This window comes from Amia ocellicauda, chromosome 21, assembly GCF_036373705.1.
Source record: "Amia ocellicauda isolate fAmiCal2 chromosome 21, fAmiCal2.hap1, whole genome shotgun sequence".
In the NCBI taxonomy this organism is placed as follows: domain Eukaryota; kingdom Metazoa; phylum Chordata; class Actinopteri; order Amiiformes; family Amiidae; genus Amia; species Amia ocellicauda.
The window spans coordinates 18,208,709-18,223,588 of NC_089870.1; the positions used below are offsets into that span (position 1 = coordinate 18,208,709).

The 14,880-nt window shown below is 36.1% G+C and overlaps 1 protein-coding gene across 1 annotated transcript; it reads right to left on the minus strand.

Annotated features, from left to right (window-relative positions):
• Positions 1-297: 297 nt before the first annotated feature.
• On the minus strand, positions 298-9,536 carry LOC136717456 (cholesterol 24-hydroxylase). The gene is made up of 15 exons (XM_066695090.1): positions 8,998-9,536; positions 7,607-7,684; positions 7,228-7,309; positions 6,915-6,988; positions 5,597-5,683; positions 5,013-5,151; positions 4,738-4,851; positions 4,365-4,521; positions 3,537-3,599; positions 3,228-3,300; positions 2,801-2,885; positions 2,282-2,392; positions 1,702-1,790; positions 1,367-1,433; positions 298-1,167 (listed from the first exon to the last, which is right to left on the minus strand). Exons 1-15 carry the CDS (start codon positions 9,144-9,146, stop codon positions 1,015-1,017), a joined length of 1,521 nt encoding a protein of 506 aa, XP_066551187.1. The 5' UTR covers positions 9,147-9,536; the 3' UTR covers positions 298-1,014.
• Between the last annotated feature and the right edge of the window lie 5,344 nt (positions 9,537-14,880).

A 14,880-nucleotide genomic window follows, 5' to 3' on the forward strand; every position in this document is an offset into this window, starting at 1 on the left:
TAAATCTAAGTATATCATATCATATGCTTTCATGTGATCTACAGCTGCAGTTGCATGTTCAAAAATGATCACCAGGCAGACAAGATATCATGAGTTAATATGCCCCATTAGTACAATTTCACCTCAGAACAACTGTGACCTTGTGGACAACATATAGTGGTAGGTTTTTCTATCTATCTACCAATGTTTCCCTCATCCCTTTCAAATGTCAAGGCTAGGGACATTAAATGTTTAGGGAACCGAGTGTCTGTCTGCTACAGACTCAAGACTCAGAAAGAAAGACACGGAAAAGATTAGTTCAATATAGATGCTGATGGACAGTCTTTACATTTGTCACAACTTTAATGATTACAATAGCCCGTAAACATGATTTATTTTAACATGTATTAGATATTTAATGTTTTAGTGTATCTCCAACAGAGGGCAATACCAATATATAGCTACACTAGAGACAGTATAGAGTTTCATAGTGCCCAATTACAATTATAGCAGCTATACAAAATAAGAATAAAAATAAAAATCACAGAAGAACAATAAGTATGAATAACATTCAGCAGGTTGTGGTGATCAGTTCACTCTTTAGAATACATATGAGGTTACCCAAATGTCTGTATTGGTTTTAAAGACATGTCAGTGATATATCCACTAGGTGTCAATAAAGTTTCAGAAGACTAATATACAGAAATGTGTCTTTTCTGTGCTACAGAAAAACAATTTTGCTACATAATGTTTGATACATTTTTAAATAAGATCTTTAAAATATACTTAACTTCCCTCCACAGATAATTTCAGATTTACATGGTTTACTTGTTTTGAAGATACTAATATTTTGTCACTTCTCTCCACAGACGCAATCATTTCAGATTGACCCGGTTTAATTATCTTCAAAAGAAAATCTGCAAAACACTAATATTTTGGTATGTTTCATAGCATTTTTGTAATTTACTAATATCCTTTTTTGATTGTGTGAAGCAGGCAGACAATATGGATCATTTAAGTCAATAATGATTCGGGTTATTTGTTCATTTTGCTTCGAGCCTTGATTGTGCACACGACTCCATCTCTAGGCCTTAGGGTTCCTGTGTCCATGATTTCAAATGATTGCCCTGCAACCAGCTGAAATGTAAACCTCTGTAAGAGTTTTGCCATCACGACTTTAGCCTCCATCTGTAAAGAAACAGAACCATTTGTCAAGATGCTGTAAATAAGACCAAAATGTGTTACTTGGGGTCCATTGTCATTGTACTTTAAAAACATAATCAAATGTGGAAATTATGACTGAAAACATGGAGAAATACAACCCTCACAACATGTTACCAGAAGACGAGTCACAAGGAAAACTCTCGCAGTGCTTGTGTCTCCTCACCTGTGCAAAGTTTTGTCCGAGGCATGAGCGGGGGCCCAGAGCAAAGGGGAAGTAACAGAAGTACGGCCTAGAACAAAAAAACAGTCTCAATATTATAATTACAATGTTTAAAATGGTGAAACACTAAATTCTTTAAAAAGACATGATGTTTCTTGGAAATCTCAGGGTTTTCAAATACAAATATTGATCAAATGATCTGCTAAAAACTTTCAAGTATTATTTTTTTGCTTTCAGTTTTTATTGCAATTTTTGAATTAGTAAATACCATAATATTTCTTATACTTATACATAAAAATATAGTCTTAGGAGGGGAAGTACGTGTACAGGAGACTTACTTTGGAGCATCTGGGTGAAATCTGTCTGGATCAAATTTGAGAGGGTCTTTGAAAAACCTTTCCATCCTTCCCATAATGTAAGAATTGAACTGTTTTTTAGGGGGAAGAGTGAAAAATAAATATGATATTCATAGCTGGTTTCACAAACCTCGATTAGTACTAGTTTAGGGCTACTCTACCTAAAATAACATTCGATCAGTCATGGCTATCTTGGGCCCTTAAGCACTATGTGAGGAAGATTTCACCTGACAGGAGGCTGTTTGACAAACCCGATTTTCTTTTCTGTCTTTGCAAGTAGATTGATGTCACCAAATGAGGTAAATTTATTGCAAAATTATTAAAATATTTAGAACATAAGAAAAGATACAAACAAGAAGACAACCTCTTGATTAGTTAATTGAAATGTACTGATCAGAGTGCTGAATCAATCCCCTTTGAAAGACCTCAACTAATCAGCCTCCATAATGTGACGTGACAATTTATTCAATATTTCCACGTCCTTGTGCAAATACGTTTCACCGTCATTAATGAATATGCACTTAATTTCTCATTTGCGTCGTTAATCCATTACCATACTTACAAGAGCAGCGACCCCCCCAGGAATGTGAATGCCTTCAATGACCGTGTCTTCAGTGATCAAGCGAGACGTGCCAGGGGCGGGGGGATACATTCTCAGAGACTCTTTCAAAACCTGTTCAAATGCCAAACAGTTAAGATAGGCTAGGAATAAACACACATATATATATATATATATATATATATATATATATATATATATTAAGGAGCCCAATCCTATTCCTCCATCACCCTTAAGTGGGTGACTCTCCCAAGTCAGGGCTTTCACAGTTTCTGACCACCTTCTGTGATTACTCAAGACATCTGTTCAACCTGTAAAACCTGTAGTAACTGTAAAGCCTCCATACTCTGCTATTATTAAATAATGCTTTTTTACCCTCCTCTATCATTTTACTCCTATGCCTACCCCTTCCATTAGTAGACCTAGGACTTGTTTGTAGGGTTGTGATACACAAATTAAAATGTACAAAAATCAAACTCATCTAAGCAAAGAACAATTATTCATTTCTGTTGTAGCGTTTACCTGGGACAAGTATGGCAGCTTTGCAAGATCATTATAATCGATCTCACGCTTTGAACCAATTGCTTCATCAACCTCTAAAATGAGTCTGAAATTAAAACACATTCATATGGTCAGGCTTGCGAGTAATGCCCTGGAAAATACCCCCCTAAACCAATGGACCATCTATCAAAAGACACAAAATAATAATGACTTTTCTCTAAACAGACGTCTTGATTTAATTGCCCTTAAGTGGGAGAATAATCTTAAGCATTAATGTAACCTTAGGACATTATACAGATTCACGTACTAGGGTGGAAATTGTTTAAATAAAAACAGTAAGAGAAACATATGTAAGTGGAATGTTTCGTCACAATATTCATAAAGACCACAATGTTTTTTTTTTGGATACCCTTTTCATTACTGTACTCTGAACATGGAATGAACTTACTTTTCCGTTATCTCTGGGTGTCTTGCCAGTTCCATTACTGTAAATGCAATCTGATTGGCTGTTGTTTCTTGCCCTTTTGAAGAAACACAATAAAACAATATATATATACGTTACACATCAAATTAAATCTAAATCTAAACAAATTACAAATGTGCATCCAACTTCAGTTTCATTTATTACCAGAAGCCAATTAACGCTATAGGGTATAACTTTGTAATTTGTGATGCACAAGCAGGTTAACGTTTTGATTTGGTTCAAGGCCTTAGAAAAAAACAATATACACAACAGGACAAAAAACATTGTTCCCACCTGCTATAAAGAATGTGACAAAGTTGTCCAACATGTGTTCATCGTCATATCCTCCTTCATCCGCTTAAGAGAAGCAGAATAAAGTTAAACTTGAAACTGTAGGTATCATTATTGTTAAGCTGTTCACCAAATACATGGTTTACCAATCACTAACATATGTTCGACATATACAAAATATTACAAGGGTAACATTCCAATACTAATTAATCTATCAATGACAGTCACAAAAATTAAGGTATAAAGGAAGATCAGAATAGCATAACCCTTTTGACAACCAGTCAAACAGGATCCATTAACATACACTTCCCCCCACAAATGCAGAGATAATATGTGTACTGTGGAGGGTTTAGGAGAATACTTACATGGGATAATGTTATGTCACAGTTTATGACTTCTGGATTACCCAAAACAGAACCATCTTGTTTTACGAACAAAGGCTCTCTCGATTAAGCTACGTCCTTGTTATACAGGCTTTCAAATCATTGCATTCCTTATCTTCGTAGCATACCTCAATACATTTTATTGCTCTGTTGACTAAAATCATTGAAGTATTTCTAAGAAAAAAGTGTTTTGAATGGAATATAAAGCTACTAAGAGCATATTGACAAGCTTGCTCCTGAATTAAAACAAAAACTAAAATATTGTATGTGAAATTTTCCTATTGACAGACTAAGGGGTTTTGTAAGCTTATAAAGATACAGACAAACACCTTTATTATTTACTCTAGAATAAATCCAGTTCTTAGAACCAGTTTGAGGGATCTTCCAGTGTATTTTATTCCACTTTTATCCTCAGAGAAATCACCCTGCTGCTGCTCGACATATTTACCAGCACATTGCAGAATGTTGGTCAGTATATCCTTTGGCACGTCCTCTTTATTTCTCATCGCTCTTTTTCTGTTTTCAATGCACTCTCTTCCAGTGTTGCGTAGAAGCTCTGCAGCATCCTCTACCTCCTTCACAAACTTCCAATTCCAAGGAAGAAGCTGAAAAAAATTGTTGGGAAAAAATGCACCTGTTTGGTGTCTGCTGGTGTCTTTGAACTTAGGTTAAGTCTATGTGATATGGAACATATACTAGGATTGTATTTAACACTATACTATCTCATGATAAGTTGTTTAAACTAATTTGGGGGTACATTTGGACTACTGCCATTGTTGCCCCTTTGGCGATTTCAGATATACAAAATGGCATTTCCTTACGTGCATGAATGGCTTTCTAATAAAGTAGATCATCCCTTTCAAACACAATGCGATGGCTTTGGGAAAAGCAGATGTGTTATCATCCAACAAATTCAAATCCATTCCAAATGCTACCTGTTAGAGAAACACAAAAGAACACACACACACACACATATATACATATATATAAACACACACACACACACACACACACACTTATGAAAGTTAGCGAAGCCAACTTTGTTCTTATCAACAGAAAAATGTTTCAGGACGTAGATGGAACTATAGAGGTGGACCTTTGCGATGACATCCAGGGTCACAGCGTTCACCAGGTTGTGGATGTTGACTGGAGCCTGACTCTCGGCCCCCTCCTCCAGCTTCTCCATCAGACCTTCAGCATTTTCATTGAAAATGCCCATTAACCCTTTCAGGTACCTGCAGAACAAAAAAAAGACCATGAATTCCAAATAATATTCATTCCAAAGATTGAGAAGTAAACTGAGGGTGTGATGAACCTGAACTGCATATTTTCCTAGTAGGTTATTGTATTATAAGATTTACCTGAAGTTGGTATGCTAATAATTGAATTAACCATTAAATAAAAGCTACAAGATGCTACCATTTTAATTATTCAGGAGGTTGGAGTAAAGGCATAAAATCAAAGCTAGCTATACAGGTAGAGTATTTCTAAGACTAATTCTCTCATGAGCAAAAGAGCATTCGATAAGTACCAAACTATCCTAATCAATAAACCTCTTGTAGATGATGATAATGTAAATATAACTGTGGAAAAATGACTTAAATGGACATCAAAAGATGTATTATTTTACAACAGGATCAGGTGGGATAAATTGCAGGTGATGCAAAGCTCAGTACTTACGAATGACTGAAGGCTGGGTCCATAATTCTGCGCTGTTTGTACCAATGATCGTGGTCAGTGTCAGTTATGAGTCCATTTCCAAAAAATCTAGAAATTAAATATTTTCATAATATTTTGCCTGACAAATAATAGATTGACAAACTAAAAATATATATACTAATACTGTGCCATCCAACCCCAAGTGACACAGTTAATGTATCCCTCTAAATCTAATCAGGTTTTTCAAAATTAAGTATTAATTTACAAAGCTAATAGCATGTAGAGGACAATAACTACAAGACAATCTATTCATAATCCATCAATATATCCCTAGTTATAGAAAACGTATGACTGCAATCTGTTTCCTAATTAAAGTGCAACATGCTATAACTTTGAAGGCATTATTTTCATTAAGCATAATATATGTAACAAAATTTGTATTGAAGTTTATGAGTTAATAAAGGACTTGTCTGGATCTGCATCTTCTGGATAAAGGGAAATACTCTTGTTTTTAAAAGGAAAATTCACATTCCAAGCATTTTAAATGCACGATTATTCACAATGCAGTGAAGTCTGCATGGGTGGTGTCACCGTTTACAGATCTGTAGGTTTCCTTCCATTACTTCACATGGGCATCCCTAGGAATTTAATGTTAGGTTTTCTGTCAGAGCTCATAACTGGATAACATAATCTGCTTGACTAAAGCAATTAATCAATGGGAATTAAAAAATAGCGTAGCTTTATATAAAGATTAAATACCAGTGAACCACCTAAATATTGGTCAACAAAGAAACTAAGTTGAGCATCGTTTTTCATACCAGTATAACTTTTTGGCGTTAGCCGAGTGGAATTGACATATTATTCCCCTATTTAGGCGAATGCTTGAGGCATGACATGCACATAGAAAAGCACGCCTGAATAGCACAACATACAAAGTCTTGAGACTTGAGGGAATTCTGTAATTTACGTAGAAAGAATCTTGAATAATGACATTACGTAATCTGCGTTTGTAGTTCACATATTTATTCTCCAATGTATTATGCACAATCCAGCACAGTTATTAATACCGCACTGTAAGTTTAGCATCCAAACTGATGTTCTAAACACAGACTTCCTCAGAAGGAGAGACAGCATGCTCCGCTGTGCTCATCTGTGACTTTTAAATAAACTGGCAATTATTTGATACAATTAAATCATGTATCTGTTACATTGTTCCAGAAGAGAAACATTTCTAAAACGACTCTATGAATCACTTCAACTTCAGATAGAAGGCTATATTTTCAGTTTCTTACCTAAGATTAGCTATGGTGCCCTTGAGGCTGAAGCTTAAAGTAAATACCTTTTCCCGAACAAATGAAACAGCCGTTTATATGTAAATTGATCTTTGGGATACTTCGGAGACATCAGATATTCCTGCATAATGACAAAAGTTTTAAAACATAATTATTTATATTTCACTAATCTGTTGTTCACAGTATGTCCCTAGCATGACTAGTTTTCACATGTTCAAATGAGAGTGATTTGGGAAAGAGACATGAACATGCAACATTTGAAGACCAAATGCTATGATTTACACAAACTACAGATATAGCAAGGATTCATGTTTACATGTTGTAAAGCTTGAAGAGTAAGTTCATGTTTGTTGGATTTACCTTGACCGCTTCTGGACAGGTGATATTCAAAACCACAGAGTGAAGAAAATTCACACGATAGACAGGTCCATACTTTTCAGCCCTGACAAAGACACAAAACTCTAGTGTTCAGACTTGATTTATAAAACACACATAAGTGCAGGATTTTTAAACAAGAGGCAAACTCAGACAATGAGCAGAAGTCACCAGGTATGACACTGAACAGATACTATAAGATTTTATTTTAGGTTTCACAAGCTGCAAGGTAATTATATTATGATGACAATTCCATGCCTAACACTGTTAAATAATACATCAATTAAAATTCGTTTACAGGACAATTAACTGAATGTCACTGAATTAAGAACAAGATGGAGTCAAAAGAGTCTAGTTTGCTCACCATTCTAGTAATGTGTCATGCACCACTTTGTCTCTGTCCATTTCTCTTTGCATTGTTGGCATATGTCCTAGAAGAAAACTGCAAAAGTATGGATTGTAGGCACAGGTTAAACACTAAACAAGAAGGACATTTCTATTAAATCTACAAATGAAACAACATTCATGTTCAAACCCGTTTTCTTGAATTAACAAAATATTTCACTTCATAGGTATTGTTGTGTGTTGGGGATATAAAATAAAATCAGTTCTCACACCAGCTATTTGTACATTATTTTTTAATTAGTTGTAATGACATCTTCATTTTCTCAGTTCAATAAGTGATTATATAACCTCAGTGTGCATCTCTCATAAACCACTTGAAAAGAAGCAAGGTCTATTTTCACTCTACACTTTTAACTCAAATTATTTAACTAAATGCACCTCATTTGACAGCCATCTGTTATCTGAAATGCCCTGACTATTGATTGGCCAGAAGTTGGTTGGCAGTGAGTTGAGGTCACATGTGGAGTCATGGCCCCTGCACCTGGATTGCCACAGACATCTTTATTGCATCATTTTCAAATGTTTTATGTTTGAATGGTTAAACATGTTTGTCATAACTGTTTTTCTTTTGTTAAAGTTTTTACAAAAAGTTGTTGTTTTTTAAGGGGCAAATAAAACACTGTAGCTTTAAAAACGGATTTCTATATTTGTATCTCTTTTAACATCTTGGAAAATGTGCAGCTAAGCATCACAACTTTAAACAAGAACAACAGAAACTTCATAAATAATGATGTCATCATAGTTGGCGCTGTTTGTTTGTTTCTTGCCAACCCTAATCTGAAAAATGATATTTCCACAACATTGTCGTGTATTTAGTTAGTTTTGTCTTGTAGGATCGAACATATTTTTAAGGAAAAAGTAATATATAGCCTACATACATACATACATACATACATACAACAAAGTAAGATGAATGGAGACCTAACGTTGTAAAGAACACTTGTTACACAAGTAGGCTAAATCATCTGGAAACACAATCTCCAATTACACTATGTAACACAATTTCTGTTCCTGGGTAGTAAGTGTTATTTGCTAATGACGTATGCCTCAAAAGTATCAACACGGTGTTATTATACAACTGACGCAAGGGCAAACTACAAGTTACGTAAACCATGAATACTCCATTATTTGCTGAATAATGACATAAATACACATTTTAATATTGGTTTTTTAACAAAAGGGTGTTTAGAAATGAACATGTCATGAGGGGACTGAAGGAAAGTGTCAAGACACTCAGCGCAAGCCGCTCTGGTTGAAGTTGCAGATCCGACACTCGTGTACATTCACATCCATTCATAGTTTCAGCACCACACTTAGTATGTAACTAAATAAATAGATACAATAACTTACCTGTCCCTAGGGGGTCCGGGTATGTGGTCAAACTTCATGTGAATGTACTTTATATAGAGACAATACAAACCAAACGCAACAAACACAAGAAATAAAAGAGCCAACAGGGCAAAGCCCAGCCAGTGCGCGGCCGTGTATAGAAAGGCCATGTTTCTGACACAGATCCGGCTCTGTTGGACGCGGATTGAGAGACAGATTGTGTGTCTGTACCGCTCAGCTCCACTCTTCCTCAGTGCTGTACACAAGGTACACAAGGTACACAAGGTACACAAGTCTACTTCAGTGGGTTAAGGGTTGCATTAGACACTTCCTGAAGCCAGTCAGGGTGCAGTGCTGTGGCCTCGGGGAGGGGCAGCTCAAGTGCAATCTCTATATCCATAACTACCAGCCCCGGAAAAGGTAACAAGACAGAGCAGTTGTTATAGTCCCTGCCTTTGACCTAAAATGTGTATGAATAATAGATTATTGAACATGTATGTAATAGTAGCATGCAGTTCAGTGTCGTTGACAGTGGCTGCGTTCACGACACTTTTGTGCCGCTAGATTGCAGACGGGAGTCTGCGTGTGACGTCACGGTCTGCGCAGACGCAGTGTGGACAGCTCTGGCAGTGCAGCTGCAGACTCAGCAGAACAAACATGGAGGCGCTGCTGAGAAGTCAGTCCTGATCACAGACGTTCATGCAATCGAAGATCAGCTTCATACTTTACAGTGTAATCAGAAAATGAGCCATTTAATCAGTTCATATCAGGTTAAGTAGCTTTACGATCCGTTAGTAATCTTTAATTAGTGGAAATCTTTATTCCTACTCATAGTTGGGACACTTAAGGGTTAAAAACTCACATACTGGTCAAATTAATTACAAGATTGTTTGTGTGTACAATATTATATATACACTGGTTTCAAATCTACATTAAACCTGTGCATTCAGATAAATACACATGCACAATAGTTTGTATGCATTTCCTTGCCAGGTGTGCGATTTACAAATTCACATAATACGTGGAAATTAGGTTATAATGTATACGAACACCACTACACATGCATGTTCTTTTATTGTTGAACTGTCAATCTTTCAAATACTATATTTCTGTTACTTATCTCGTATGAAATTCATAAGATCCTTCATGACATGACTCAGGGTGATTCACACTGGCTAGGTGGCGCTGCCCCTGCAGGGTCTCTGTCTCTGATTGACACGTCTTTGTCACTCAGCGCTCGTTTGTTGTTATGAAGCCGCGGCTGCACCTGCGCAGTCCCTCTTGAGCAGCTGCGCGGCTGTGCAGACTTTGCAGCTGGTGGATGCGTCGCATTGTGATGTGTTTTCCGGCTGAGTTCATGCAGACGGGTAACGTGGACAGTTTCGTCGCAGAGTCTGCGAAAAGTCTGCGCAGACTCGGCAAAGTATGCGTGTCGTGAACGCGGCTAGTAGGTTAAGCAGTAGTGTGCGCATGAAGTCGTCACAGTGACGTAATCAATGTGAAGTACAGTGTAAACCTGCCGAATCGGTTCTCTGGTGTTTTGGCGTAGCGCCTGTGCTAGACTGGGAGTGGAGCGGAGGCACTGCATGAAATGTAGTGTTTACAACACATTTGAACATACAGTAAAACATATGAAATGAAAGGTTTACAAATTTTACACAAGTTGTAAACATTTATGTAAACCATGATTTCACTCATTATTTTCTGTAAACATGATGGAGATTGAACAACACGTTTACACATGGCAAAATTTCAGTTTGCTTAAGTTTTACCTTTAGTTAATGTTCTGTTTGCACACTGTTTTCCAAAACAATGTTTACTCACCTGCAACATTTTAGTTTCCAAATGGTGTTTACATTTTAAACAGTATGTTAGTAATGTGTATCCAATCTGAATTGTACATTTTGTAAATGTTCTGCAACAATCACACATACTGCAGTAGTTTAACAGAGCGTGTGTATAACCCCACAACATTAAAAAAGTTGTTTTGTTGTTTTTCCACATAAATTAAATGTGTATTATTGCTTGGTTTCAGTGAAACAACTTTTGCTTTTTGTTCCAATCGATCGCTAAATTACTTAATTGAACCTTAATTGAACTATTAATTTCCTAAATCAGATATTATTAATTATTTAAACAGTAGGGATGTTATATTAAGTATAGAATCCTATGAAGAACTTCTTAAATAACCAACTATTTTATTACACCATTAAAAAAGTCAAATCTCAGCAGGTTGTTACTTCAATAAAAATTAAATTAAGTAATTGAGAGCTCAGTTGGAACAAAAACCAGCAGGGAAGGGCCTCCTCCAGGGCCAGGGTTGGAAACCCCCGCTTTGCCATAATATTCCATGATACACCACACCACACTATGTTTTTACCATGGAACACTGTACTCGTTTTGTTACCCAAGTTTTGACTTTGATATTTTCATGTTTTAGTATGATTTTACCACATTCCTACCATATGTTTACCATCTTTTTTACCATGATGTGCACACACCTTGCACACACCACACCACCTCCGAAACGTGGACCTGACACCCAAGCAAGTTTATTGATTGGTGATGTAATTAGTGTTCATTAATCATGCTTTTTGCTAATTAACCATTCCAAGTCTGGTCACTTGATGGCAGTATTGTGACATATTGCTAATTTCGCTCGGGTGCCCAGCTGGCTTAATATGCAAATAGAAATTAGGAAAATAAATACCATGGGGAGATCATGGAGCCTAATCATTGTGTTATGATACAGCCCACCACCTGCAATCAGGCCTCAAATTTTATTGTTATTATTATTATTATTATTATTATTATTATTATTATTATTATTAGATGAAGAAGAAGAAGAAGAAGAAGAAGAAGAAGAAGAAGAAGAATGAAGGTGTTGGCTAAGTGTCTGCATGCATTAATACATATACATCTACCAATAGAAAAGTACATTTATAAAGTAACCAAAGGCAGTCACAATGTATAACTAAATTGGAATAGTATTCTATCAAACTATACTTGTGTAATTGAGTGATAGATCATCTTAGACAAAAATATTATCTGTACATTTAATAATAAATACATTTTTAAAATAACAGAAGAAAATTAACCATGGCCTGTAATATTATGTCATACATTATTTTTGAATACTGTGCTGGTTTTTCATAGTACCCATAAAAACTATATTTATTTTCTCTGCTATTAAGTGTGTGATATTTAAAGATATTTAAAGATAACTTTCTGCCATCTTAAACAATGTACAAGAATCTAATCAAAGTCTGTTTTGGAAGAGGGTGAAAGCTGTGGTTTATAGCAGCCCCTTATGGGAACAGATGTTTCTTTGTTTAATATCAATCTCCCACCCTCTTCATTGGAAACAGCAGGTAAAGCAAACGCTTCTGAAGCATACATAAAATATGCTAATTTAACGTTCTAGGTCTAAGTGTTTAATACTTATCCAAAGTATTAATGTAATTTTAAGCCATATGGTGAAATTAACATACTTCACTATCCTCACTTAAATTGCATGTATTGGTTTTAAAATATCAATATGTATTTGAAAAATGTATTCATGTGGAATTAATAATAAGTGTGCATCGAATTAGTACAGATGTATCCCAACAGACGAAAGAGAACCTCTCTCAGTGTTTATAGAATGACGCATTCCTCGCAATACATGTTTATACAGCAACATTGCAAAGTCCACTTATAGTTTGCTTGGCTGTGAGGGTGATGATTCATCTTAATGTTTCAACTAAGTATAACTCTGAATAAGAATCACTGATAAAATTATATATGCTGGAATAAGAATCATCAGTAAGTGCATTCCTGGTTGGAAAAAATGAAATCATGAGAGAGGACTTAACCTCAAATCTAACAGCTCAGTAATGGCAAAACTTAAGGAGGTAGAAAATAGTTACATTACTGTGGGATGGTTAAGTGAGCTGATATTAATGGCTGTCTGGCTGAATAGAAAATTATCTATCAATGTTGGCTAAATATGCTTGTTCAACTTCCATCAGTTCTGCCACTCTAAAAATATATTTTGGTGTATTTCCTTAATTTAGCATGCCACAGTGACAGCGGTGACACATTTGTGATTTTTCTGAAAAGTCATATTTGATTTGGGTGCTTCTATATTTGTGCGTCAACAGTCTGCATTATTTTTCTGTCTTTGCCATTTTAAACCTGAATCTGTTGCCAGAAATTCTGCCTCAGTGTGTGAGCTCTAACATTTTTCATACACTGCTGTAAATGGTGTATAGCTTTCACTTGTGGAGTCTCTCTGGGTTGCCTCCAAATCCAATACAAAGCGCACCTCTTAATGAATTCACTGCATACAGATGTAGATTAAGTTGTCTATTAAAAATCATTAAGGTCCAAAGCTCAATTCACAACATTAATGTGATTACAAGAAAATAACAACCTTCACATTGACCAAATCATGTGATCCATACACTTTGAAAAATACTATGTGATTCCCTGATTTCATGGCGGTCTTCATTTAACTTCAAATTGTAGGCTATGTATAACCTTCACAAGTGGGACACTAATTAAGGATCTCTGGTAGGAAGCTTTATATGGAGCACTGAACTAAACACATTTTCATTTCCTGTTTCGTCCTGTGGTTTTGCATTCTCTGACATACTTGAACAAGCCTATCCTCCTCTTGTACTCAGCATGCTAGACACAACTCTCAGTCCTCCTACATGACTCAGGTTGCTCCTACCCCATGTTCTTGTAGGAGTTGTTTATTATTGCCAGGGAGACTGGCCTTCTCTTTTATGTGTTGAGTGACACTGGCTTCTCCATATGGCGGTGCCACTCAGCTAGAGGTCATCACAAGAACACAAACCCACCACATAACATCCTTCAACAGCCACATCAAGTAACAAGACCAACCCACTTGGTCTAAAATCACACTTTTTATGCCTCTTTATGTGTTGTTATAGTGTATAAGTAAGATAGAACACCCTCTTCCAGACTGAGTATAAACAACTTTTAAAACTGAAAATTGTAAAACGGATGTCTAATTTAGACATTTATGCTCTCTCAGTTTGGATGTGTAATGTTCTAATTTCCTGGATAGTGAAAGAAGTATGTAATCACCAGATTTGTCTTCCCTATGTTAACTATTATCAAGTCAACTGAGGTAGCATTGCATTGTCTTACTCCTTGATAGTAATTATAGTTTCCATACACAACATTAAGTGTTATTGTGCACACGACTGCAGGAGAAACAGTGAAGTCTGCATTCATGCTTTGGGGAGATTGTTTGTGCAATAAGCAATTCCACATTGAGAAAGAGAGGAAAAAATGGCAATCTGCAGCAAACACTTTGATCTCAGTGCACTCCAACATCTACATCACTTAATCATGTCACTCACCTCCACGGGCTTGTATGAATTGGCTAATGCACAGTAATGTATGGTACAGTGTGTGTGGGTGTTCGACATTTTGAAGTAATTCTGAAGTAAACATTCAAAATGTTCTCAAGTTGGGTGCCAGCCAACTGACTCTCCACAAGATATTCTTTGATACGTTACACTGTCAATGCTTAAGTATAAATCAAAGAAGGTCCCTCCATTACTTTACTTCCATCAAAGTAGATCAACTATCTTGAAAGAAACACATTGTAGGGTTTGAAAGGAGCAAAAACATGGAAATGAGTGGGACACAGTGGTAAACACAGATAAGATGAGGGTACTAAAGTTGCCTCAGCACACTCTTTAAACTGTTCTGTGCATGTACAAGGCCCCATGCTACTACCACAAATATTTGTTTTACTCATTTTAAAGCCTCTCCCTGTTTATACTTCATTGCTAAATATAGAGAAATCAACATCCACGCAAAAGACATGAATAACACACTATTTAGAAACAGAAGTTGGCGCTTGGCTCGGGCTCTCTGGCGTTT

What these genes read in the sequence shown, in the direction of transcription:
- LOC136717456 (XM_066695090.1), bottom strand. Translation starts at nt 9,146, where the DNA reads ATGGCCTTTCTATACACGGCCGCGCACTGGCTGGGCTTTGCCCTGTTG. An exon ending in CCTGTCCAGAAGCGGTCAAG is followed by an intron (nt 6,989 to 7,227) that starts GTAAATCCAACA and finishes GTCATTATGCAG; the next exon opens with GAATATCTGATGTCTCCGAA. An exon ending in TTTCACCCAGATGCTCCAAA is followed by an intron (nt 1,434 to 1,701) that starts GTAAGTCTCCTG and finishes TTTTTGTTCTAG; the next exon opens with GCCGTACTTCTGTTACTTCC.